The sequence below is a fragment of the Magallana gigas genome, chromosome 4 (assembly GCF_963853765.1).
Source record: "Magallana gigas chromosome 4, xbMagGiga1.1, whole genome shotgun sequence".
Lineage (NCBI taxonomy): Eukaryota > Metazoa > Mollusca > Bivalvia > Ostreida > Ostreidae > Magallana > Magallana gigas.
The window spans coordinates 19,494,047-19,521,548 of NC_088856.1; the positions used below are offsets into that span (position 1 = coordinate 19,494,047).

Sequence of the window (27,502 nt, forward strand, 5' to 3'; positions counted from 1 at the left end):
CACATAAAATACCAATAAAACATTCTTAATTTACAGGAAGAAATTATTTTTTTATCTATATATTTTTCATACCCGATTGAAATGGACATAAACCAAGATTTGACGACATTCATATTTTCGACAAAGATATGTTTTCAAAATTTACATTTTAATGTTCATAAGTATAATCAAAGAGGTAATTCAAGAGAATAAAATGAATTTGACTAATTAAAAATCAAAATTACGAACGACTTAGCCAACATTCTATTTTGTGTTCATTTTTATGATTGGATTATTGCCATACTTCTTGACCAATGAACGGTCAGATATTTATTTTATGCACTCCAGAAATTGCTATATTTAGCCGTTTTGAGAAGGTATGTCTGTTGTATTAATGCAGAAAATGCTTATTATTTTGGCATATATTGCTCTATTTATATAATTGAACTGACAAATATTATGTGTGAAAGATAGCAAAAAGACTTGCACTTCACGTGCATGCCTGTAATTTGTGTCAGTGATGCACTCGGTAACTAATTATCCATGTTTACTCGAACTCAAATATCGACCAAGAAATTTATGATTATAAATATCGTAGAGATTTGTTTAATGCAGATTTTTGGTGTATTTTATTATATCCCTAATTGTGGCAAACCTCCTTGTTGCAATGGAGCCTTCTAATTTGAAAATCTGGTCGTCAAAACATCATTGCCCTAGATAAATATTTTAACTATTACCGAGCATGTTGACATGCCTGATGGAGTGTGAAACTTGATAAAGAGTAGTCTATGATAATTTTTAGTTCTTTTTAAAAAGACATGCAAGGAAAATGTTGTTTCTGAGCAGTGTTAAACAATTAAGAATTTGTTATTGCCTCTAACACATTTAAATGCTCACAATACACAATTCAATGAATAATAATTGTAAGTTGAAAATGAAACTGAAATATTCATGCATGGAGTCATGTTTTTACCTCAACTACAGCAAGCTTTGGTTGATTTGAATTTTTTTAACCCAAACAATTAGGTGATAAATAATTACCCAGTTTGCTTCAAATTTGTGCAATAGCATTTTTCGTAATATTCATCCTTTTTCGTATCGTGCATCTTACTTGCCAATAACTTTAAATATCACCAATGTCAAATGGCTTAGTTTTTTGTTTCACTTATTATTCCATTTTTATATTAATCCAACTTGGTGATTGATCAGTAGCTCTATGTGAAAATTTGGGTTTATGCACAGTAGCTCATCAATTACAAAAAAAACCTTGCAATTTTCAGTGCCCCCCAGAAATTGTCTTAGTTTTGGACTAATGCAGGCTTTTTTTTCTGCAATGAAGTTTACCACACAGTTCAATAATAGCACAAGGAATCTAACTCTAAAATGCATGAACTTCTCCCATGCCATTAATCAAGCACTGGACAAGTTTTTTAGTATCATTTTTTTCAATGATTAAGTATCTAAGTAAATGCATGCATACATTGCATGCATGGCTGCATTTATTATCACCTATACATGTAAATAGCATCAAAAGATGCTAAAAATGTACTGTACAGTACTAAACTGGATCAGGTTAAGTGTGCATGTGAGTACATGTCACATATTTGGAAGCTTAAGTTGTAGCAGCAAACTATGAGGGAATGAAATCTTCTATCTATGCAATAAGTTGTAGTTTTGTGATATTGTGGTTTTCAATGAAGATCATTATGCTGAATTTTAGCAATGCTTCACACAGAGATAAAATTTTGTAACCACTTTGATTTTGATATCTGCATTTTACCCGAGACTTGAACATAGCAATTAGTTGTGTGAAACTTTTCCAGGCAGTAAGCAATGTTTAGATGGTAATTATGCAAAATTTAGATATCGATAAATTAGCAAAGAAAAGAATGGTAGTAATAATTTGTCCACTGCTTTCACTTTAAAAGCTACTTTGATTCCAATTCATAGTGAGGTCTTACTGATTTTGGAACAACATCAATATACATGTACCATGTATTATATGATACTGGTATTGGGTAAATATCAATGCAGAGACAAGTGCCTGTGCCTATTAATGTTATTTTCGAACATACCGGTACTCTGGGTAAAAATTAAAAACCAAGAAATTCTACAGACATTTTACTACGTATTTTGTCTGTATATGTACTTGCCTTTGATATTCTTGCTCTTTAGTTCATCGATTCATTTTATACAACTTCCTCTAAAATTAATGTTTATATTAATTGCTTTAGTATTGTACATAAACATCAAGTTTTGTCTTGTCATTTAAAATTCAAGATTTGTAAGTTGATAAATTTTGTTGGCGTATCATTTGATTATTCATTAATTTGAACATTTATTATTCCAGAATGAAGAAAGTTATTAGATGGAAATAACCTGCTTTGTATCAAGATCTCCTGTAAAATGAAAAAGGTTGGTTTTGTTTAAACACCATATGAACATAATGTTAAAAAAAAATTACAACAAAAAATGAATTTACATGATTCTAATGAATTGATATGCATTTTATTGATGATAAGACAGCAAGTTTTTTATTTTAATAAAAATGAGAAAATCTTTCTCTTTTGTCTGAATGATCCAAAAATTTCTTTGTCAATATGTATTTGACTTCTTTAAGTGTTAAACATTGCAATGTATATCTTTAACACATTCAACAGTATCACATGGAAAATGCTTTCAATGTCTTGCAAATCAGATTGATGATCCCAAGGGAAATAATTTTTCTGTCTGTATTACCTATCTATATATTAGGAACTGAATGCAATCAAATTAATTATTGATAGAACATTACAGCAATAAAAGGGCATACAGGTATTTTTAGAGTACTTATATGTATTACATACATGACTGTACAACATTCGAAGATCCAAAGAAATTAATGTTAAGTTTCTTGGGCATTGCCACATTGTAACTTTTAATTAATGTAATCTGAAATGGGGAGATTTTAATATTAAGTAAAAAAAGAGAGAGTAAATTGAGGTACTCGGCATTTCAAATCTTGCATAAGAATAGAATTCTTGCCTGCTGTAATATATATACAAAATATTTGGCCATAGAAAAGTAAAAATAATTTTTTTTGCTTAACAAGCAATTATGATGAAGGCCTCAAAGGAGTTGTCTTTCTTTTGTGGGGATTTACATTAATGGAGATTAAAAAGTTATGAGTTTTTTTTTGTTTTATTTTAGCTGAAGAGGCGAATTTATGTATTGGTGTCACTGCAAAGCATGATGGGATAAAGAAGGAAGAAGACATGAGAACATACAAGGAACCCAAGCGGATTGATAAGCCGAGAATTCGTGATTCAGCGATAAGGCAGCTCAATGATGCTGCTAAGTTCGCTGCAATTCATTCCGCTGCTGTCAGTTTGCGAGAAGAAGAGGAGGCAAGAAAGCGTGAGGAATCAGAGCGTCCAAGTGGGTCATGTGAAAATCATGTGATTCAAGACTTCAGTGTGGAGAAAAACCTGGTCATCAACAGCCAAACAGAGAGCTATAAAACAGAGGTATCCCTGACATCTGGAACTGTGACTATTACAGAAGTTGCCAACAAACCTTTTCCTCTCTCTAGCAGCGAGCCAAAAAATCAAGCTGATGACAAAGACTCATCGTTTTCTTCTTCCCTGTCATCCATCCCTACAGACTCCTACATTTCATCTGATGGTAAACTCAGTGATCTTGATAACTCAGGAATTTCTACCCATGATCCTCCTCTCTCACCTCAGCGGGTCACCGAAAATGGGGTGGATGAGGAAGAAAGGAAAAGTGATCCTGAAGAAGAAGTATTGGAGAAGAAAAACTCTGCTCTTGTTTCCGTTGAGAAAAAGAAGGCTCCAAAGCCATTGAAAAAGAAAGCACCAACAGAGGGTGTTATTAAAAAGTCTCCAAAAGAAAAGGCAAAGAAAAAAGTAAACAAAAATTCTCCAGAAGTAAAACCTGTTAAAGGTAAAAATGTGAAAGGGAAAAAGAAAGCAAGTCCCAAAGAGATTCATGATGATTCTTGTGCTCTTGATACTTCGTTTGGTGAAAGCAGTAAAACTGATGAAAGCGGAGCTTCTGTGTCTCCTCGTGCATCTAAAAGGACTCCCAAAAAGAATCGTAAATACCACAGCGATGAAGAAGGTCAATTCCAGAATATGGACGATGGGAGCCCAAGTCGGAAGAGGTCGCCCAGAGCTGTGAAGAAGAGGAAAATCAACTTTAATGAAGACGATGATGACGATTTTGAGGATGAACGCTTTGATTTTGATTTGGACATGGATTTGCCTGATAAGGTAGAGATAGCAAAACCAAAACCTCCACCTAAGAAAAGGAAGAAAGTGGAATTAAACAGTGAAATTGGTGAAAATGACAATGAAGCTATGGTCACTGATGATTTAATCCCCAAACCAAAAAAGACAAAAGGATTAAAAAAAGCAAAAACCAAAATTAACAGTGATGATTTAGTGCCTGATCAAACTGAAAATGAGAAGGGAAAAGAAAGTCCTCCCAAGAAGAAGAAAACAGTGAAGAAAAAGAAGATGGAGAATGATAAAGCAAATGAAAGTGTGGAAAAAGCTAGTGCTATGACTGTGGACAAACCTCCAAAGAAAAAGAGAGCACCAAAGAAAAAAGTGGAGAAAAACGTGGAAAGTAAAGAAGGCGTTGGACTTGGTGGAGATGAAGGAGAAGAGGAAAATGAAGATGGTGCTGAACCTGAGGAGAAAAAGGAGCCAGTGTTGATTAGTTGTCCTTTGTGTGGACAGGTGTCTCGGAGTAAGAGTGCATACACACGACACATCAGGCGGTGTGTGGACATTCCCAGAACCGACAACGGGGTGGGGAAATCCTCATCAGGGGATGGAGCCAAGGTCAAAGAAGAAAAAGTTGTGGAGGAGAGTGTGGTTAAGGTGGAAAAGGACAATGATAATGATGCTCTACTTAAATCTAGTGAAGATAATGAAGTGAAACCAATTGAAGAGGAAGAGGAGGAAGATGAGGAGAAAGACCACTTGGATTCAAGTTTTGACATATCTGGTGATGAGGAGAATGAGGACAAGAAACCAGGAGAATCAAAACCTGAGGAGTCGGGCCCAAAGAAAACGATAAACATTGAAACTCTAATGAAAAAGCAAGGGCCTGATACTACTTATAAGTGTGAGCATTGTGACTATGCCACTCCTAAGCGAGCAATGCTGGGAAGGCATCTACGGACTCATGGGATATATGTCTGTCTACGATGCAATTTCATATACAACTCCAAGGACGTTCTTAAAGAGCATGTGTTGCAGGAGCATAAGGATCGTGCCGATTACAAACTGTGTAGGAAGTGCAGTCGTTATATTCGCTGTCACGAAATATCATTAGAAAAACATATGGAGGAGTGTACGGGACCTGTGCCATTTAAGTGTAAATTCTGTGAGAAAGAGTTTAAGTACGAATCTTCATTAAAATCTCATATCATTCGCCATGATCCAGACGCGCCTAAACGCTTCAACTGCCCGCAGTGTACATATAAATCAAACTACAAAGCCAATCTCAAAAAGCATTTAAAAAATATCCACAACACAGAACGTGTCAAAAAAGAATACCCTTGTACTTTTGAAAACTGTGAGAAGAAATTTCACACGGAGGACAATTTAAAACGACATATGAAGTTTCATTCGGATGTGAGGAACTATCCATGCCCTCAATGTCCTAAACGTTTCAAAACTTCGGCAGCTTTAAGGGGTCATGTCATAGTTCATGACCCTGCTCGTCCATTTAAGTGCAATATTAACGATTGTACGAAAGATTTCAGATCCAAAAAACTCTTGAAAAATCACAAGGAGGAATTTCACAATATGACGGACAAGAAATTTCCATGTGATTTTGAGGGATGCACATTTACTTTCTTTAAAAGGAGTCATTTGCAAAGACACAAAATATCCCATACAGGTTAGTATACGGTCAAGGTTGCTTCCATTATCATCATGGAGTGTCCTCTTTTGTGAAAGGTTTGATATGTAGGTTAGAAAGTTAGCTTTATTTTTGTCAAAAAGGAACCTCACCCCACCATCAGCAAACATTCAAATCAGTCCTCAACTGAAATCTTTGAAAGAAAAGTACCATACATAAATTTGATGTCAGAGCTCAGGTTTTAGGTTGAGTAATGAATTGAGAAAAGTCAGTGATGGTGAGACCTGAGTTTACAGACATTTTATATCCAATTGTTTATCTACCTTGTCTGTTCACCATTGTTTATGAAGTTGTAGATTTGAAAATATGATGAGATCAAGTATTTAAATTGTAATCATCTTAAAAGTTTTTACTAGTCCGGAGTAAACACCTTTTTCACTAATGAATGCTAATAGAAGGTTTTATGGAGTAAAGGATGTAGGCTACAAATATTAATATTCTAGAATTGCTGAAAACTGTCAATTGTTACAGTGCTATACAAATCAGTTGTGCAGAGTATGTCAAAGCATTTTTTTTTTAGGCTAGGAATATGATTTTTCAGTCATTTTCATATTACCTCGTGTTTCAAAAGTTAACTCTCTTTTTTTTCCTTTTTAATTTTTAAACTTGAAACAATAATGATTTACACCTACCAGGAGCTTTATACTGTAGGTATGACTGGCTTTCATCTCAGTTTCTAAAAATAAACAGCCTGAACAATACCATTTGTACAGAAGTAAGCAATGCCTTACTTGATTTCAACCTACTGGAAATAGTTTTGGCCACTGTAATGCTTGTAAAATTAATTGATTTTTTTTTTTTACAAAAACTGAAGTCTTTAGAATTCTAAACACACCTGTTATACAAATTTTAAAGCTTTAAAGGAGCTTTTACCTCAAAAGTGGAATGTGTTTAATGGAGTCTGAATTTTTGTTATTTATTTTAATCACTCATTATAGGGACTTCATAACAAATGAAAGTATACTATAACATTTGAACTACAATGTACTTTGAATTTATTGTGATTTTTGTTGTGCAACCAACTAAGATGAATATCACTATTTCCACTCGCAATTACCTGTAAATGACCTATACCTATCCTAATTGAACCTTTGCAATATTTTGGGGTAAAAAAATAAATAAAAGAAGGTTGATATTGTTTAACAGTGAAATGTTGTTATTTGATCATTGTGAACATGGTTAAGGTTATAGAAGATATATCAATAGCTAATATTATGATATTTGGTTATTTATCAAATTGCATATATATTTAAATTTTGATACTATTTATTCAACTTATCTATAATGGTAATGATTTTTCCAGATGTTGACAATTTTCCCAATTGAAAAGTTATCAGAAAAAGAAATTAGAAAATTTACTGCGGTTTTGAATGATTATATATTTACATTGCTGTAAATTGTGCCTTGTAGGTGAGCGGAAGTTTGGCTGTTCAGTGTGTGGGAAGGCATTCAGACACGCAGACAACCTGAAGGTCCACATGAGGCAGCACACCAATGAAAAGCCAGTGGCGTGTGAACTGTGTAGCTTCACCTGTCGGCAAAAGAGCTCACTCCAGTACCATCTCCACAAGTTCCACGGAATCCCTCCAAAACCAAAGAAACCCAAGAAGCCAGTGGATGCCAGTATGAACTCTTCGTCAAACGACAGCAAGCCGATCCTGTCGTCTCTAGAGTTTAAGGAAAACCAAAAGGACTTAATGGAGAAGGCAGAGAGTAGTTTTGACAGTAAACCTTTTACTCCCAAGAAACGTGAAAATCCGATGGACTTGTACGAGTTCCGATCGGACGAGGAATTTGACGATGACTCAGTGTTGATGCCATTAAGACAAGATAAAACGTCTACGCCTATACGTCACGAGAAAATCTCGTTTTTATCACAGACATCAAAGTCGGATCTGTTAGATAGGACTTCTAAAAGTTTGGACTTTGAAGATGACAATCTCAGTGACATTGATACTCAAAAGGACAGCAAAGAGCCGGAAGATCAAAAGAAGAAGAAGAAGCTCCAAATTAAAATGGAGGAGAATATGGAAGAGGAGGATGAACCAGTGAAAACCACTGCCAAAACTCAGAAACCAAAGAAAACAGCAGGGAGGAAGAAAAAAGGGAAAGCAAGTGAAAATAAAGGTCAGCCTCATTCTGACAATGAGGAGAACTCAAAACTGGAAAAATCGTTCGAGATAGAAGAGAAACCCAGCAAACCAAAGGCCAAGCGAGGGAGAAAACCAAAATCTAAACCTGAACCAGGTACAGGATCTACCGGTACTTTATATTTTTTATTCAGACAACAATTTTAAACGAGGAAGATTCCTAGATTGAAGATTACATATTTTAAAATCATTTCTTTTAAATTCATCAGAACGGCATAAGCCATTTGAGGTTAGGCATCTTAAATAAATATGTATTGCTAGCTTTGTGTTGATTGAAGGCATTCTGTTATACAGTTCTAATTATTTTGTTCATTGTATCGTAGTTGAATCAACAGAAACTGCTGCTGATAATACAGAACCAGAAAAAGCTCCAGTCAAACCGCCAAGGAAAAAGCCAGGTATTTATAAATAATTTATTACCTTTAAATCAAACATAAACACTGACAATTTCTCTAAAATGATTTAGTTCTTGGTACCATCTTCACTTGAATCAAAGAAATTGTTCATAAAATTGATAAGGGGGATGTTGATTTGTTATAATCGGATGAGACCAGATGAAGCATTGTTTTTAAACTTTTACTTTTGAAAAATGATAAAATCTTGATTTGATTCTTTTACCAGGACCTAAACCAAAAAATAAAGCACCACCAGCTGAAGATACTAAATCTAAAAAGAAGCGTGGGCCAAAAAAGAAGAAACCTCAAGTAAATGACGACTTGACAGAGGAAGAGTCGACCCAAACACAGAAAAAGAAACGCAAATATGTACGCAAAAAGAAAGCCGATAAACTGGTGGAAGAGAAAACAAAGGGAAGGAGGAAACCAGAAGGTGCTGAGAGTCAGGAGACAGAAGAGGAAGACACCATTATTTACAGTGAATTGGAACACAACACTGCTAATGAAGATGATGGGGAGGCGACAGAGATTGAGGGCTTCAATGACGATGAGGCTGAAAACAAGAGTCCTGATTCAGTCAAGTCCGTGGGAAGAGAGTCGCCTCAAGAGGAAGTGGAGAAAGAACCTGAGGAAAAAGAAGAGGAGGAAGAGGCAGCAGAAGAGGATTTGGAAGAGGGAAAAGAAAAGGAAATGATGGTGGAAGAAAAAGAAAAGGTGGAAGAGGTCATGGAAACAAAGGAAGTTAAGGAAGAGGAAGACAAGAGGACCAGTGAGGTGGAGAGTGATAGGGTGAGCAGTGGCATTGATACTGACTTTGAGGATGACCTTAAACCTCCACCTGCACCTAGGCCTCCTCCAGTGGTTGAGAGCGACGAGGGTGACATTGAATCAGGACCAGAGGATATGGACACTCCAGGTCGGGATTTTGAGTCCACACCTCCAAAGTCGGTACAGAACCACAGTGTGCAAAGTCTTCCTGGCAGAGATTATGAATCCACCCCACGAGACTACGAATCCACCCCTCCAAAGTCTGTGCCGCCAGATAATGTTCCCAACTATGGCAGCAATGAAAACAAGAACGACGTCATGTCACCTCCTTCCAAAGGATACTCCAGTGTTGAAGCAGCTAAAAGAGATCTCTCAATTGATTCTCAAAATGAGGATCGAGAAATGTCAAATCCTGTGCCTAGCAATATCAGCTACCCTCAGGCTGGGTCTGTGGAGCTCCCACCATCAGTGGCCAGTAACCCCCCACAGGGCTCACAAAGCAATACAGGTTATGGATCACAGTCAGAATCGGCTATGCCTGAAGTTGACAAAGACTACCTTGGACAGTATCTTCAGCAGTTTGATTCTGGTGGCCGGTCATCAGATGACAACAGCCGACTCAACCCTTCTGTGGAGAGACCTCCCGAGCATATCAACATTCCCCCATCACCCCAAGATAAAGAGTTACCTCCTCTGAATTTGAGCTCTTCAGTGCCACCTCTGAACCTTTCCACTACTCCGGATAGAGACTCAATGCATACCAAAGGTGCAGATCTGTCAAACAAAAGAATGGAAATTTTAACCTGTGATAGACAACAAGAGGAACACTTCCAGCAAAGATCTGAAAACCCAACTCGAACATCTGAGCGAATACCTGATAATGTATATGAAGGCTTCCCAACCATGAACTCCTATATCCCTGGGTCAAGAGAAAACCCATCTCTTTTCCCACCCACAACCACTGGTAGCTCATCATATGCGTTTTCTGAGAGTGACTCCATTTTACAGCGGCAGAGAATGACCACGCCCTTCCTCACTCAGAGTGACCCCAATGCTTTACAAAACCTTCACAGAATGGCTGATTCAGCTCTCACTGCCAATAACCCAGCGTCTCTTCTCAGGCGCCCAACAACTGTACCCTCTAGGGAGGAGATATTTCCTCCACCCTCTGCTGTCTCTCAAACCATGGCCCGTAACCCCTTCCACACCTCATGGACTTCCCAAGACGTCCGACATCCTCACTGGAGCCAGGCATCTTACTTACAAAGGCCAGGAGGGTCCACTACAAACCCTCTCTTTCCAAAGGACAACTACCTCTCAGGGAGGGACTTCATGTTTGACACGTCGAGACGTAGCGTCACGGAGAGGAACATGTTTCCAGGGTTACCACAAACACAAAGACCAGATCTTTCACACGAGACCTTCCCTGGTTTCGAGTTTGGTTACTTTGGGGGACATGGTTACCCTGGTGCACCACCCCTGGACTATACTCGCTCCTCCACTCAGACAGCAGCCCAAAAGACTTTAGATGAAAGATACAGGCAGTCAGCTACAGGGATGAGTGACTTTAGGACTTTGCCTCCTTCATCATCTTCTGACATGTTCAGATCCATGAATCCATCGTTTAATTTTGATAAGTACATGTACAGTAGAGACCCTGTCTATCATCCCCAGCATGTCGGGGACACCACCAATAGTCCCTTTCTAACTCCTGGAGTGCCATCTCAACATGCAATGTTCGAAAGAGACTACACAAGAGGGTTCTATCACCAAAATAGTCCCTATAGCTTCATGAACGACAAACCCTATGCTGCTGCTGCAGCTGCTGCGTCAGCTAAGTTAACTCACCCCTCTACCCCGGGGATGGGCCAGGAGAGAGACTTTGTGCCCCGCCCTAACACGGCAGCAGCAGCGGCCGCTGACAGCCAGATACCTATGCAGGACCCTTACCGACACCCCATGCTGTATAACATGATGAACAGGTACTTTGAATCATGAACAGTTGTCCTTCCCAGTGGTACCAAGTGTTGACAGTGTGAGTTATTAAGGCAGTTTGGTGATGTGATTTGAATTGAAAATGTGAACCGAGAAAAAATGATGTGAACATTTTACAGGTGTACATTGTGAAAAGTATAAGCCTTTGAATAGGTAAATTCACAATATGCTTAGTGGGGTGCTGTATGAACAAATATGTATCTGTCTAGTGAAATCTGTTGATGTATGTTTCTCAGAACTCCGTTTTGTGTTGTGAAACACTGTAGATAGAGAAGTGTATAAATTATTAATGTATCAGTGCCACATCTCAGAGATGGCCATCGTTTTGATATCTGTACAGAGGACTGGGGACCTGGACGTTGCCTTGCCTGTACTTATAATCAGTGTGTGAAGTGAAATCCTCCCAGGCTTGTATATATACTAGTGTTGTGAAATCCTTTCATTTAAATGAGTGTTGTTTTTGCTTGGTACAATGTATAAGCACTGTGTACATTTGTGTGCTTTAAAAAAAAAGGTAGATATATCAATAATAAGTATTTATCTGCAATAAAACTTTTTTTAATTACAATTGTAATATTATTATGTGTAGAATAGATACAGTATTTTTTTGGAATTGCATATGAATGTTGAAACATGGAACAGATGTGAGCATGCATGTATGAACTCCATGTATGAACTACATGTGTACACTACATGTGGCAGATTACAAGGCCACTCTCTTTAAAATAACTAGCTTTTTGCAAATTCAGAAGGTGTTGATAAGTACTACTACGATCTCATTTTAATTCATCTTTTCACATGCTTTAAATGATCTATTTTTGTACATAAGTGTAAAATTAGCTTTCAGGCATGATGTAATTAAGAGGGAAAAGGGAGGGGGGAAGTGATGAGAACCATTTTCTATAGGAACCATGTGACATACGGGTCATGTGACCTCAATCCCTCTTATTACCATGACATCTCTCCATGTTGCATGTTGACCGACACAAAAGCTTTAGTGCCAAGGCATTACTTTCAAAAGAGTTTTTAAAACAACTTTTTAATAGAAGTAAATGCATTACTTATTAGAAAATGTGCATCCTCCATATATATTTTGGTGCATTACTGTGTGCAATTGTATAAATCATTTCAGCATTGTTCCACGGCTGCATAATGTCATGAAACCCAAAAACCTTTTGTTTTATTATGTCATTTAGAGATGCCCATCAACAAAAAAACCATACCCTTAAAACCATACCCTTCTAATGCCATTTTTTTCTTCTTTTTTTCATCTTTTTCACTTTTTATATTGGATTGTTCATCTTTCACATGTACAAAAAGCCATATCCTCTTTATAATAAACTGGTTGTATTGTAAGTTGTGTGAGTTCATGACATGTATCCTGGTGACTTCAAGAATTACATTTTATATTCACACACTATTTATTTGTACATGTTGATGCATGATATGTGTGGTACCCTTTTATAAAATTCTGCAGCTTATTCTACTTATTTTATTTGGTTTACATTTTTTTTTTTACCCTTGATTTGAACAAATTTTTAGTTTTTAAGTGAAGGAATATTGAACACCAAATAGGCAAAATGGTCTATTTCTACATATTTAATTTGCTTTTGTTGAGTTCTTTGATCAAAAATAAGAATATTTTCATATACTCAGAAAAATTGTAGGCTTATTATTATTCTCCCAGGTTTTGGGGGGTTTTTTCTTCATTTTTTACTTTTGAAAGATGTCAACAATTTGTATTCTAGATAAGTTTGTAAAAATGATGAAAAACAACATCACAGAATCATAATTATTTCCTCAGGGTTTATCAACAGTATTCTGTGTTGCCTAGGTTACCTCGCTTTTAGCAAGAGGCATTATGGGTATTTCATTGAAGGTACACAGATATTCATTATCAGAAGAAAAGACTTCCAGGTTTTTAATTAAAATAATATTTTTTTCTTTGATAGAGAACGATTAAAGTTTGTTCTGATTAAAAGTAAATAAGAAAAACACCTTTTACTAATAGGTAGTTATTGAAGTTGTTTTAAGCTTTAAGTTACTCTGTTCATTATAATTACCTTTAGTTTAATCTACTTTTTGTTACTTTTATACTTCACTATGTTGATTTCTTGTTAGGTTTTTCGACTGTAGGACAGTATCTGCTGAATTGTTTTGTTGTTTGTATACTTTGTACAATTTATTTGTAAATATATATATATTATTGTGTGAATTTTTAGTGTTGTTATTGCGATATATATATTATACATTCATTATCATTATATAAATATTTATAAATATATATATATACATAGTTATTGGCAATTCTGCTTGTTTGATAGAAAAAAATGTGAATGTTGTTAAAGTTATGTCCCTTTAATGGTTTTTATTACAAATTTTATTCTGTAAATTTAATGTTTGTGCAAACTTTTTTTCTCTTCACTTTCGTAAACATATTTGGGACTAAAAAAAGAATATGTGAATGCTAAAAGTAAGCTCCCATTTATATATAGCATAGATCATTTTAGAGATAGTTTTAGAAAAATAAAACATTTTATTACATCAGCCTTGTGTATATTTCATCCTTTTATACATCGGTAGTACATATACTGGATAGATATAGAATAGTATCAAATAGCTAGAACATTATAAGTGTCAGATGCAGACCTGAAGTTGCTTGAGAAGACTCAAAACGATGATTTAAAATATTGCATGATAATGTAAAGGAAACAACTGATCAATAATTTACAGATAAACTTTATCAATGCATTCATTGTTGGAGATCTGCTGTAGATTAGCTGCAGATCTGTTGCTCCCAGTCTGAGAAAATTTGGATGGATGAACCAGGTCATATCAGGACTTTCAGACCAAGAGCTACAGGCCTGCAGCTATGTTATAGATGAGACTACATTTGTATTTCACAATGCAAGAAGTTCAAATCCTGACCACAGAACACCATGTGTAAATAAATCTACACAAAGCATAATGTTTTTTTCTGATTATAAAATTTGGAAGTACATTAAAGATTTAAAAGTTTTAGTTGTGAAGCTACTTATTGATGTGGTAAAATATGCATAACATCCGAGTTAAATGCTGACAATTATTTAAACTTATATAAAAAGTTGAATCCTTACAGTCAGATATTGTGCTACCTACATCAGTAATTCTCTGGGTTTTGCATCATTCATGACCAAGTCTCAGATTTGATCACTCCAGAGTAACAGTAAGCAAATGGAGTCTTGGCGTAGAGGACCCTTAATTCATGTATTATATATAAATCTCCAAAATTCCCCACCGTTCTCAATTAACAGCTGACAATCGATAGATCAGGCAGAGGACCCACAGAAAGAAAATTCAAATATATGAAATTAACATTATACTAAAAGCTATAGGTTAACACTAGGATGAAAAAATAATCCAGAAACAAATGATTTTTAGCATTGCATGTTTTATTACGCATGATAACTAAATGAACAAAAATGAAAAATCAAAATTGCTACATCATCTGTCACGTGTCATCAAATTTAAATCCTTTACGAGATAGATCTTCTTTAGCTTCTTTTATTTGCTGGAAATAAAAATGAATAACAAAAAGAAATGGAAATACAACAATGGTTAAGAATAATGCATGGTATTGTACTTTAAACTTGTTTAAATTACGGCCATTTTTTGAAAAATTTCCAAATGTTCAGAAATATTTCATTGAATAAGACATTACTATCAGGATACTTGTGATTACCAGAACACATTGATTATATTAAGGGAATGAGAGATTCTATCCAGATAAAATTCGAATTTGAAGAATTGTTGTTCAACACATGCACAAATATGTGTTTGCAGGGGATGTAATCATATCTACCTGTTGGATTTCTTCAGCCGCTTCTTTACAATCATTAAATGTGGATACTCTGTATAGAACTATTACTGCAGAGACAAGCTGAAAAGTAATAGTATGAAAATACTAAAAACTAATTTCTAAATTTCATAATTGCATGCGAGATCCTTCAAGAAAACCTTGTTTTTGATATCACTCTTTCAAAATCAATATACATGTAACAGTATTCATATCAATTAACCAACAATATAAAGCCTAAAAGGCTTGGTGAAAAAAAAAATAAACACTGTAAGCACTGTAAACTAGTATATCTCTTGTGTTACATGAAATAAAGTCAGGAGTGAAGAAAGCTTACAGCAAGTAAATTTTGATGAGCATGTTTAGAAATGAATTCCTTCATGCCTTTGATTTTAAAATTTTATTACAAAATCAAAAGATCATTGATGTGCTTTGATACTTACTCCAAAAATGCCAACAGCTAACAAAGGAGACTGCAAAAGAAAAATATAACATTTATCTTAAAATACATTTACTGTTTCAGATGATGATAGATCTTGACCTTACGTAAAAAATAGATATTTTAATTTTCTTTTATTGTAATTACTGCCAGTGCATTCAGGTTGTCTTAACTAGTTCAAGATTCCTCATCAAACATTATTTCTCACTTCATGTCAGAAGGGACATGATTTAAGCATCAATGCTTTTTTAGTTAGAACCTTCATAATATATAAGCAAATAAACAATTGTTTTATTATTATATATGTACTTACAATTAAAACTAGAGTTCTCTGTATTTCCGTGAGTTGGATGTCAACTTTTTCTAAAACAAATGCCAGCCATACAGCTATGAATAACCCAGCTCCTAAAAGCCACTGAAACAGCTTCGGTATCTATTGAAAATAAGATAGCAGATTAACAAAAGTCAGCAATTTCATTAGCATTACATACAAGTAGGTCAATGTAATTTTTTGAAACAAATTAATGCATGTTACCAATTAATCAAAGCGACAACCCCAAAACGAGAAATATTTTTAAAATATTAACATGCCTTCTTTCCCGCATATTTTGAGCTTGAATTGGGTATACACAAATTTGTTAATCAGGTAACTTTTGACTTTCACAAATCTTTAGGAGTAAAAGACCATTGACCATTTTTGACCATTTTTGCCTCATATTATTTGGACAGACATTTGACCCTTCAGTCCAGATTTCAGACGTTTATCAAATCAAATTTCATCAGTTACCGGTACATTATTTAGCATATGATATACCAGCTGATATAAATAAAGTAGTAAAGATATGCAATTATAAAAAGTTCATAAAAAATCAAAAAGCTTTGATCATCAGTAAGTTAACAGTTTAAACATGTTAAGTTTTAGCAAAAATTGTTTCATTGGGTTCTCCTAGTCGTTGACAAAATTCAAAATCGAAACTTATGATACAACTCAAATTCGTGGGATATAAATAAACCGCAAATTTCTTCAACTTTCAATGTGGTGACCGACCAATTGTATGAACAGTTGTGAAATTCAACAGCTGATCAAGTCGATTTTTTGAGATTGTTACGTGATGCAATCAATGAATCATGACCCACCCAAATCTTGACATAATTAAGGTAAGTCTGGAATTAAAAACCAAAAAGTCGACGGATTCTAATTTAGTTAAAACAAAGAAATTACCATTTAAACGCTGTCGTTGACACTTCTAATCTTTTGCCGCAATTGACAAAATTACCACAACGCAAACCGGAAACTGTCACTTTAAACCTCAATTATCTCCTTTAAAAAAGAATTCCGTTGTATAACGATCCCGATGTTAATTGACAACACAAAAACAACCATCAAATGAAGAAATTTATTGGTCTCTAAATGCATATTCCATGTTTTTGACATCGCAAAAAAAACTATGTATGATATAACGTGTATGATGTATGTATATCTCATTTTCTTTTTACATAAACATAAAAATAATGAAATTTATTATCAAAACTCAACATTTTCTTCAAACATCCAACTAATAAAACTCAAAACTCATATGTAAAAGTAAGCATTTCAACCTATATTGCTTTAAGACATGTGTATTTGCTATTCTCCTTTTAGAAAATTCAGTTAGGCTGACACGCTTCTTTGTAGAAATACAGTAAAGAACATTTTGTACAAGAAGTAATCAATAAAGTCTACTATCAAATATGTCAAGTAAAACAATTGTTACATGTACTACAATGCCAACATATTGTTATTAAAATATTCAATAACTATTCAACGTCAGAAAAAAACACACACATATGTATATGATAAAAGGGTAAAATGCACTAAAAAAAATTATGAATTAAATCTAAAATCAAAAAATAATAAATACATCATATTATAATTTTAATAATCATCATGATTATAGCTTAAAAATCTTCAGAAAACAATTCCTTTTAAAATTGTAATGTAAAAATAAATTCAAAAGAGGGAGTAAATGTAATTTGAGATTTTCTTTTCTAAATGTATGCAGAGCATGACTAGAATGCATCATCTTCTAAAGTGACTATTAATCAAATTCTTTCAATATATACATCGATTAATAAATCAATTACATTCAGGTTTCAAAGTTCCGACAAAATCAAATTCATTTTCTATGATATTGAAAACTTCAATCTATATTCAAAACTCAACACAAATAAAAAATTAATTATGACATGCATACTCTTTCATTTCCTTCGAATTATTGTACATTGTTTATTGAATTATATATGATTGACAAACAAAAGAGATAAAGCATTTCTCTACAAAATTTTACAGATAAATCATTCTCCATTGAATATCACTACTTCTACAAATATCCAATCACAAATGATAAAAGCAAGGAAAGCCTTTTTATTTGTGTATCAAAAAAGTTTTCTTATGCTCTTTAAATACACAAAAATACATTTATATACTATATTGTATTCATACTACAACCAATGAAATAAATTCAACAACCTTTAATTACAAATTTATCAGTAAAAATTACTTTTAATTAGAAAATCAAACAAGCCTTAAAAAGGAAAGAAGGTGGATTGTACAATGTTGTCTAAAGCAATGATTTCAAGCTTAGCAAAAATAAATCTGGTTTTTTAATCTGTTGTGCATATTAGTCAGCAATCTTATTTGAAGGGGAATTGAGGGTATAACCTTCATGGAAAATGGCTGAATATTTGCATTCAATTCTAGCAATATAAAGGTTGTAATCCCCGAAAAATTAACATGAAATGAAGAAGACTGAAAATGCAATGTCTGTCAGTCTCCAAAAAAAGGATGAACAATGTACTGTATACCCGGTACTAGTATTAATAATTAAATAGCTATGGGTTAACTTCATGTACACTACATGTAAACTACAATTCTTGCAGACCACAAGGATTATCAATATGATGATTTGATATTATTTCTAAGAAAAAAAATTACAGAAACATCTACACAGCAGTGCATGCAGTGGATTCATTCATAAAACTATTGATTATTTTACTAAATCAACTATGAATATTTATACAACTTGTAAGCCCTGAGGTTTGTTTTCTTTCTAACTAATAAAATAAATGATCACTTCATTCATTAAATCATTATATAATTTTGTGAATGAGATTTGGATTTAGATTCAAATCAGTTCTTGGTGTGTGAAATAATAATGAGTTTTTTTCTCTCCAAAGTTTCAGATTCTAATACATTATACAAGTACTGGCTTTAGCTTTGAATTGTACATGTACATTAATATTTACAAACTCTTAACAATGTCATGAATGATTGTACATCTACATTACAGGCACTTGTTTCTGTAATAAAAGTTCACACTGCAGTATGATAATAAAGGGTAAACTGTTGCAGAAACAAGTGCCTGTGATCTACAGTACAGAAAAACTGACATAAGACAAATATCACTAACAATTCTACACAAAACTCTACAGCCCTAATCGTATGATTACTGTATTATGATTGATACACACATGTATGTATATATATATATATGTACATCCTAGTAAAGCTAAACCATGAGTACAGATTTCTTTGAATACTGATAGTTTCTAAGGATGTACCATTATAGTATCCAGCTATACAAAGATTTGGTCAGTAATGGCATTCTTTTGTGTCCTGAACAACACTATTAATGTCAAGATCAGAGGCCAAACCTGGCTCCATGGGTTTTCTATCATGATACAGACTTGGTTCCACAAACGGAACCTTTGTTGATTGCTCTTGGTGTGCAAAACTAGAGTCTGAAAATGGGTTTTGTACAATTATTGGAGTATCAGATGGTGCGAAATCTTTTGTGCATGGAGCATCAAAAACCGGTTCTTGCTTCAGGAAGGGAGGTTCTGGTGCAGCAACCTGATTGGTGCATTTGATATCAAAAACAGGTTCCTGTTTCACAAAGGTTGAGTCTGAAAATGGATTTCTTGCATCGGAAGGCTGTTCTTTCTCCAAAGAACTTTGGACTGCTAACGGATGCTGTACAAAGTTACCATCTGTGAAAGAGTCTTGCTCGGAAGCTTCCGATTCGGAAAAATCTTGCTTTATACCAGATACTGTATGATCTGACTTTATGTATGACAACACTCCAAATTCTCTCAACTGCTCCTCAGCAATTTCCGCCCACCTATTTCCAGCTTTTCTGTTGAGTGGACTCGGATGAGCAAGACACTCAACTCTGAACTCGGGCAAATTACCATTCTTGATTATGTTTTTCACACGAGTTTCTACATAACGACCTATTGCTACAACTATCTCCACTTTCAAGATTCGAATGACTTCTGTAAGAGAGGCGTCACAAATTTGATTCAGCTGGTTCCTTTTTTCTGCGGGAAGGATATCAGGTGGTGTGATGTTGCTGCCGGTTTTTGACAAGAAGGAGAGTGGACAAATGTTGTGCAGAAAGCAGTGCTGGAAAAAGTTCTCTGGGCGTCCACTTAGACTCTTGATAAGAGTCCAGAGTTTCTTGCCGCTGACCTGTAAATAGGTTTTTAATTTTATAAATTAATATAATACTCTAGTAGTTTTAATGTTTCTTTCTTTAGGCCACACCAATGTAATCATACTAGTATTAAAGTGGCCTTATCTATAGATACTTTTATTTAATTAAATTCTAAACTTTGTGGCTATTATGAAATTAAACCAGAGATATGAAACTTCTAAATTTCACTAATAAAAGACCTGATAACATGTTATACCATATATATTTACATAAGTGGCCTACATGTAACTCATAGAGTATACATGCATTAATCATATAATCATAATACATGTATAATCATAAAAATTATAATTACAAGAATATACACAGTATCTCTGTTTCATTTTTACCTCAGATCTAGTGCATTCAAGTCCAAGTATGGGTCTTTTAGGATGTTCCCAGGCTGGTTTCAGAATCAGGCCCTGTATTTCTAGCCAGTCACGAACAAATGCCCTCTCCCCAAAAGGAACCTGCCATTATAAAATGGATGATTAGACATGAGAGAGAAGTAAACAAAATAATGACACATGTATTTTACACTAGTTTTAATATTATTCATATCAAACACAATAATAAATTGGAGGAAATAAGTAACCTTTTTGTTCAGTTTCAAAGGATGGTTTAATTTAAAATACTGACATAAACACAGAAGGCCAGAAGAATCTGCCCAACAGAAATTTTCTCAAATTCAAGTTAAGAACTTACACCACTTTGAACCATTCCCCATGGACCTGGGTTAATTCCCACAAAGAGAACCTTTTTCTCAGATGTGCAGTATTTTCTAATGAACTCTTTGTATGTCTGAAATGCATATACCGCCGGACTATACACATGGGCAACAGGCTCATTAAAAGTAAGGCCTTGAAGATTTTCACACAGTACTCTCTGTGTTCGCAACAAAGCATTTCCAACCTCGCACAGAGAATCGTCTCTCTCAAAGTTAAGAATTGTTTGAGGAACAACTTTCTCCTTATCCTCTGCGCCATCTGCTGCAGCATCCTCTGTCTGAGCGATCGCCCACCAATTTCCATAAAATGGATCCGGTGGAAGTGAGCTCTCTTGATGATTGGATTTTGTGTATGGTTTGGCAAGAGAAGGTTTATTGCTGGTTTTGTACTTTCCGAAGTTTGAACTGTCTTCTCTAGGTTGGTTTAAGTATGGATGATTGTTGAACACTTGTGAAGGATGGTGAGAGGGATGGTTACTGTAAACTTGCGATGGATGATTAAATTCTGCGCTTGGATAATAATGAGGAGGAAACTGGTTGACAGCATAGCTGTTTGTTAGATGATTCAATGGTACTGATCCCGGATACGGTGCACTAGTTCCAGCTCCAAAACCATGTGGATAGCTTCCGATATTAGCACCCGCAAATTCAGGATATTCGGGTGCCGATTGCGGATAGTTCGGTGGGTAAGCACAATAATTATTTGACATGTTTCCATATCCAGGTGGTGGATACTGATTTTGTCCTGCATAGAAAGGTTCCGAGGCAAATGGAGCACTGCTTTCCCATGGTCCTTGGTATTCTTGCTTGACAAAATTATTTTCAGTCTGCTGAAATTGACTGGGATGAGGAATCCCATCTGCATACGTCGGATATAAATAATCCCTGTTATCCATTGCTTACACAATGAGTCGACGGAAAAGAGAATTTTTTGAATGATAAAATATTTTGTTCACATTCTTTTGTTGCCTTGTTTACAGCAAAAAATCACATAAATTCTTCAGTGCCAATTCCCTTAAATTCACCATAATTGTGTTCTTTGGAAAACGATGAAACATTTTTCAGAGCCATTACTCTAGAAAATTAATTGATTTCTACTAAATTTATAGATCGAGCTGGCTGTAATCCATTTTGCAGCTCTACTTTCATTTTCCAATTTTTGTTTTGGTGACTGCTTTTGTTAATTCATAGCATTTTAAGTCGGAAAAATGTAATTTGCTATTTTTCATACAATCATCGTTTAAAAATATAAAAACCATTCAGCAATGGAAATGGAAGTTTTTTTGTTCTAGAAAGAAAACCTATTTTTAGTATGACCTAACAATGCAGTGACCTTTTTTAACTTCCGGTGAACTTCAGCGTGATCGAAGATTCGCCAAGGAGAACACGATGGAAGAATATGTTCGAGATCCATGGTACTTTATAATTTTGGTTGAGTTTTTATATGTCTTAATTACTTTTTTGACCGTTCATTAATTCTTAATCGATAGTTCATTCATGAAAGTTGAAGACGCACATGTTACATCAGCCTGGGGGTGGGAGAAGTTGCATAAGTGTTTGTTACAAAATATTTCATTGAAATTGTGATTTGTAAATGATTGGAAATGGATATTGATTGGTAAGTGAGCCTGGGTTGAAGATTTCAGAATCTATTTGTTTCATGTGTAATGTTATAGTTTTTATGACATGATGTCATTGACAATGACAGTCAGGAAGTTTATAATATCACCAATATCTTATATTTTAGTTGATTTTCTTCTTGTTTTCTTTAAAAAGAAATTAATTACATTTTTGAAGGGAAATCTTACATCAATTACTAAATTTTAGGGTAATGTTGAATTGAAAATATCCAAGTAATATGTAAACCGTGGGACCGTTGGACCGAGCGCAGATTTAACACAGTGCAGTTTGATTTTTGTGTGATAAAATCTATTTAAAACGCACACAGTATGATCCGCCTGCATGTGGTTGCCTACTCATACCATTCGTCAAAGTTAAACTAAACGTCGCGTGCTCAGTCTACATTATGACGTCATATTTCAGACGTAAAACGTTCAAGTTTTGTCTTCGGAAATAGCCAAAGAGAGTTACGTGATTCCGAATTTTTTTATTTCTTGTTTCATTCATCATCAATTTAATTCATATGAATGCAGCTGTAATAAAATTGCATACTTTGTTCAGTATCTAAAAGATCAGTTCCTTGACGTTAATGTTTTTATTTTCCATCTGATAATTTGATAAGACATACATAGAACAAGTCGTTTTCTTGATTGAAGCACTATTGAAACTTATCTGGTTTCCTTTTTAATTTCTTTTAATTCAAATTAACTTCTATTGAAACACTGGAACTTATTTAATCAAGTTTAGTGGCAATAAACATCGATAAGTGCCAGTCAATCAATGATCGAACTAACTTTTTAAAAACAAAATGGCTGCCAATATGGCGGCGCCAAGGGCTGGAAGAAATTTTATTTGGCCTTAGTACCCCTGATTCAGCATTCATTTTTCACTGATTTTTTTATATATACGTGTTACCACCATTAATCCTTGCTTCACAAGGCGGGCTTCGTCCGCCTCTTGCTGCGCTCGGTATTAAGAAGAAAGATAGTAAACTGGTCTGTTTTATCTGTAACATAATGGGAGATATAATGATGGACAAGACCAGGATTCAAATCAAGGCTTTTTGAATCTCATCAGGAGCTCTTTCCACTGAGCTACTATAGTCTGTCCCAAGTTATTGCTTCCATCAATTTTTTATGATTTTTTATAAAAATTCACATACCTGTGAAAGAAATACAATTGAAATCGATGAAAGGGAATATATCCAAGATATCTTAATTGAACAATTATCCTTTTTCACTCATAAAATTTCACAGGAACGAAAAAAAATTTTAACAGAGATTTGTAATGGGAAATGTTTACATCTTTTCTCCATTCGGAATACACTCGGAATACATCGCGCAATTTTTTAACATTATCATCCGGGCTTATTAATGGCTGATGCAATGCAAAATCTCTTAGACTTTCAATTTTTGGATGTGTATTGAAACCTGAAGCGGTAGAGGGGGCGTTTCAAAACAGATAATCTGGACATTTTTCATATTAGTGGATGAACGTAGTTTGAGCACAAAGGTATTTACTATTATTGAAATATCAAGCAAAAAGTGGTGGAAGCAAACACTTGGGACAGAGTATATGTGCTGGGGGTCAAACCAGTCTGACCATCAATTCTTTCTTCCTTAAACGATTATTGTCCTTGATGATCAACACCCCTGGTTCTCGACTTACCTGGCAATTCCCGGGGATAGTTGTCATCAAATGTAACAGAAAGGTAGAAATGATGATAAACCAGAATGGGATTCCAACTTGGACCTCAAGAATCTTCATTCCGGTGCTTAAGCCACTGAGCAATTAGGTGTGATCAAACTGGTCTGTCTGTCATAAATCCAAAGAATTGATCTTGTAATGAACAAGAGAAAGTGTCAGGTATTTTTTAGAACTTATTTTTAATGTTATTCTCTATATTCAGTCCCTACAGAATTGTGGATGACTGCGGAGGTGCCTTTGCTTTGGGTACGATAGGAGGTAGTGTGTTTCATTCCATCCAAGGATTTAGAAATGCGGTAAGTAAATAAATGAATGACATGTACAGTAATATATCATATACAGTAGCATTTTTCTTTTGAGCAGGATATGATACATGTATTTGCCATAATTCATGAATTTGAGATTGATAATTAAATTATTGATGTATTAAAATTTTATTCCTGTTGTTGCTCAAATTTTATTTTTATTTTTTTTCATTCTCAGGGTAAAGGAACCAAACTAAGAGGTGCTCTAACAAAGGTTGTATCCAATAGCCCAAGGACGGCAGGTAATGGTCAAGAACTTAACTGTAAAATGCTGTAAAGTGCTGTAAACTCAAATAATGGTGAAATCTAAATCCCAGTACTTCATCCTGTTATCATACAATGCATCAATTAATTGTCTCCTGCTTTCACTGAAAGTGGAGGATGTGAATTTTAGTCTGCATTCAGATGTATTATTTAATTGGAATTGCAAAATTGACACTAAAAAACAATGAATTCCAACTATTTAAAGTACTCTGCTTGATGCCACAGTGGCTATGATTCTCTGAATATTGTTTTAAATTTTATTTGCAGGAAGTTTTTCCATGTGGGGTCTAATGTTCACAACAGCAGACTGCACGTTCGCTCGCATCCGAGGAAAAGAAGACCCCTGGAACTCCATAATGAGTGGCTTTACAACAGGCTTCATCCTAGCTTTACCAAGTAATTACTAGGAAGTTTCTTCTCATTCAATTTTTTTTCTGTTCCAAAAATTCAAGTAAAATTCACTTTCTCCTGCTTGTTTCCTCTTCCTACAAAGAGAGAAAGTAGAATCCCATAATATTTATTACATATATTTCTAATTGTAGATGGTTATTGGGCAGCCACAGGGTCTGGTGTAGTAGGTAAGCATTGTGGATTTTTATTTTTTCTCATCAAACTTTTCCCAAATTTTACAATTGTGATGCTATCATTCTAGCAGTCTATTTCATTTTTCATCCCCCAATATTTAAACTCTTAAATCGCTTAAGTTATTTGTCATGTATTTGCAATGAAAAAGGGCATATCTACATTATTTATTAGAATTTTATGATTGTTAGCATGACAACAGTTCACATGCACATTCACATTTCCAATTACATAATGGGCGAGAGCTGTAACACTGCTTTTTAAACCCTCAAATCTACGCTGACAATATTTTATGAATAAAAACTTGCTTTTCCAGGAGGAATTTTACTAGGAATGATTGAAGGAATCAGTATCATGATGAACCGCATGGCTGGGGAGGAAGCCTACAGAGGTAAGGGCCCAGTTGTCATGCCTGATGGTTGCTTGTAAACAGAATTATAGTATTTACTTTTAGTATTTCAAGACCCAGGATCATGAATCAGGCCTAGAGAAATTCCATATATGATTAAGATTCTCTCTTTTTCTTGTTGTTTAAGTATCATTTAAAAAAGGGTTTTGAAATTCTAAATTCTAATTTCAGTCTAGAACCTTTTATATTGTGTTTATGGTTGTTCTTGTCCCACATTACTTTCACTTAATCACAGTTGTAAAAGTTTTTTTATCTTTCAAATTTGCATACAATATGTTTAAAGAGATATGATTTACAATGGATTAGCTACATTTAAAATTAGCCTTCCTTGCAATGAGGAGGGAACGGAATGAAAATAAAATGGGGACAAAATTTTCCTTCATAGTGTAGTTTTAAATTTTTTTGGCTTGAAGATTTGTTATTAAAGATTAAAAAGACAGGATGAAAGTTTTATGATTAGAATTTCTTTCCAATTTTCAGAAAATTCTGATTTAAGGTGATCATAAGTTGCATTTCACCACTTTATTTGTGTTCAAGAATAGTTCTTTCATTTAAATTGACGATTCTGAAATATTTTTATGAATCTTTTCTGAAATAAGTTTTGGGTTTTTTCCCTTTATGAATATTGTTCATTCATTTAAAAAAAAAATGGCATTACTGACTTCATGATAAATTTCCACTGCATATGAATTTTACAGAAACGAAACAGTATTATAAGACAGAAGTAAAATGCATGAAATTAATGTAGGAGTAGTTCTGTTATAATTTAGACACAAAATTAATGCAAAGAGACAACAAGACAAAAGAATTTAAATTATTTTAATCTTTGTAGAGAACGATACCAACAGAAGGATGTTTGAAGACCCCCATGCAGAACCCCCTCCCCCAGAAACCCCTTCACTAGGCTCTGTGTTTGGAATGTTCGGTCCACAGACTCAGACAAATCAATGACACAGTACATGTACCACTAGGATTTTACTTGTGACTTTTTACCATTGCCATTCATTTTGCTACATTTTCATCATATTGTGGAGAACAAAGAATGAACATTACTTTTTTCTGTTGAACAGATGAAATCCATCATGTTAGCAAGACATTTATTTTGATATGTACTGTGTTGATCGGAATTCCCAAAGTCTTGTTCAGATCTGTGTGATTTTGAGTGATATACAGGGAGCCGTGTACTCTGTGAAGACATGTTGAGATGTTCCCGGTATAAATAAAATTTGTAGGGACATGAATCACATTATGACTGTACAAGATTACACAATTTATATCTACACATGTATATACATGGCACGTGTGTACATACATGTACATGTATTGTTTTGTTGTATAGGTCAGTCTGATCTAGGGGTTAGATGTACATGCATTCTGCGTACATATTCTGTGTTTCTGATTAATGATTAATAATTAAGTCCAACATCACACACTGTTATCATTGCATTCATCTATGAGTTTATTTTTCATGTACAGATCTGAGTAAAAATGTGCATTGAATTATGGTACAGGAAAATCAACACAAATTAATAAGTTTTATTTATAATATTTTAAAACGATTTTCATTCTGGTTTGATAAGAGTTATCTCTCCTTAGCCAGATACTTTTGCTGTATTTACTGTAGATTACCGTTGTTGTTGGTTTTCAAACATTTAAAAAAACGACAAAAATCAATAAAAAAAAATGAAGCAAACAAATTTCTGTTGTCGGTTTTATTATATACGCATATTTACACGTTTTGTGAATTAATTCTTGTTATTGTACAAATCAAAATTCTTGCAGAAAGTACTTTCTGATGACATATTTTGTAATTTTTTCCATGAAAAAAAATTCTCATGCTTTTAATTGAAACTTTAACCATTAAAAAAAATACCCG

General features: G+C 34.3%; 4 protein-coding genes across 5 annotated transcripts; 2 read left to right on the forward strand and 2 right to left on the reverse strand.

The window, feature by feature from the left end:
- Positions 1–273: 273 nt before the first annotated feature.
- LOC105323792 (uncharacterized) lies at positions 274–13,771 on the forward strand. Of its 2 annotated transcripts, none has more exons than XM_034448558.2 (6): positions 274–356; positions 2,330–2,394; positions 3,169–5,895; positions 7,327–8,178; positions 8,390–8,464; positions 8,688–13,771. In XM_034448558.2, exons 3-6 carry the CDS (start codon positions 3,234–3,236, stop codon positions 11,225–11,227), a joined length of 6,129 nt encoding a protein of 2,042 aa, XP_034304449.2. In that variant the 5' UTR covers positions 274–356; positions 2,330–2,394; positions 3,169–3,233; the 3' UTR covers positions 11,228–13,771. The 2 variants fall into 2 exon arrangements, with proteins under 2 accessions (XP_034304449.2, XP_034304450.2); XM_034448559.2 differs by having other exon boundaries at positions 7,327–8,163.
- Positions 13,772–14,634: 863 nt separating this feature from the next.
- LOC105323791 (dolichol-phosphate mannosyltransferase subunit 3) lies at positions 14,635–16,842 on the reverse strand. Its single transcript, XM_066081587.1, has 5 exons — positions 16,721–16,842; positions 15,812–15,931; positions 15,503–15,532; positions 15,066–15,143; positions 14,635–14,774 (listed from the first exon to the last, which is right to left on the reverse strand). Exons 1-5 carry the CDS (start codon positions 16,721–16,723, stop codon positions 14,715–14,717), a joined length of 291 nt encoding a protein of 96 aa, XP_065937659.1. The 5' UTR covers positions 16,724–16,842; the 3' UTR covers positions 14,635–14,714.
- Positions 16,843–16,881: 39 nt separating this feature from the next.
- Positions 16,882–21,896, reverse strand: LOC105328539 (uncharacterized). The gene is made up of 3 exons (XM_011429466.4): positions 20,718–21,896; positions 20,363–20,482; positions 16,882–20,008 (listed from the first exon to the last, which is right to left on the reverse strand). Exons 1-3 carry the CDS (start codon positions 21,633–21,635, stop codon positions 19,130–19,132), a joined length of 1,917 nt encoding a protein of 638 aa, XP_011427768.2. The 5' UTR covers positions 21,636–21,896; the 3' UTR covers positions 16,882–19,129.
- A 115-nt stretch (positions 21,897–22,011) lies between these two features.
- Positions 22,012–27,323, forward strand: LOC105328538 (mitochondrial import inner membrane translocase subunit Tim17-A). Its single transcript, XM_011429464.4, has 7 exons — positions 22,012–22,154; positions 24,269–24,362; positions 24,550–24,613; positions 24,903–25,031; positions 25,178–25,213; positions 25,534–25,608; positions 26,459–27,323. The coding sequence occupies exons 1-7, from the start codon at positions 22,129–22,131 to the stop codon at positions 26,575–26,577; spliced, it is 543 nt and encodes a 180-aa protein (XP_011427766.3). The 5' UTR covers positions 22,012–22,128; the 3' UTR covers positions 26,578–27,323.
- The last annotated feature ends 179 nt before the right edge of the window (positions 27,324–27,502 follow it).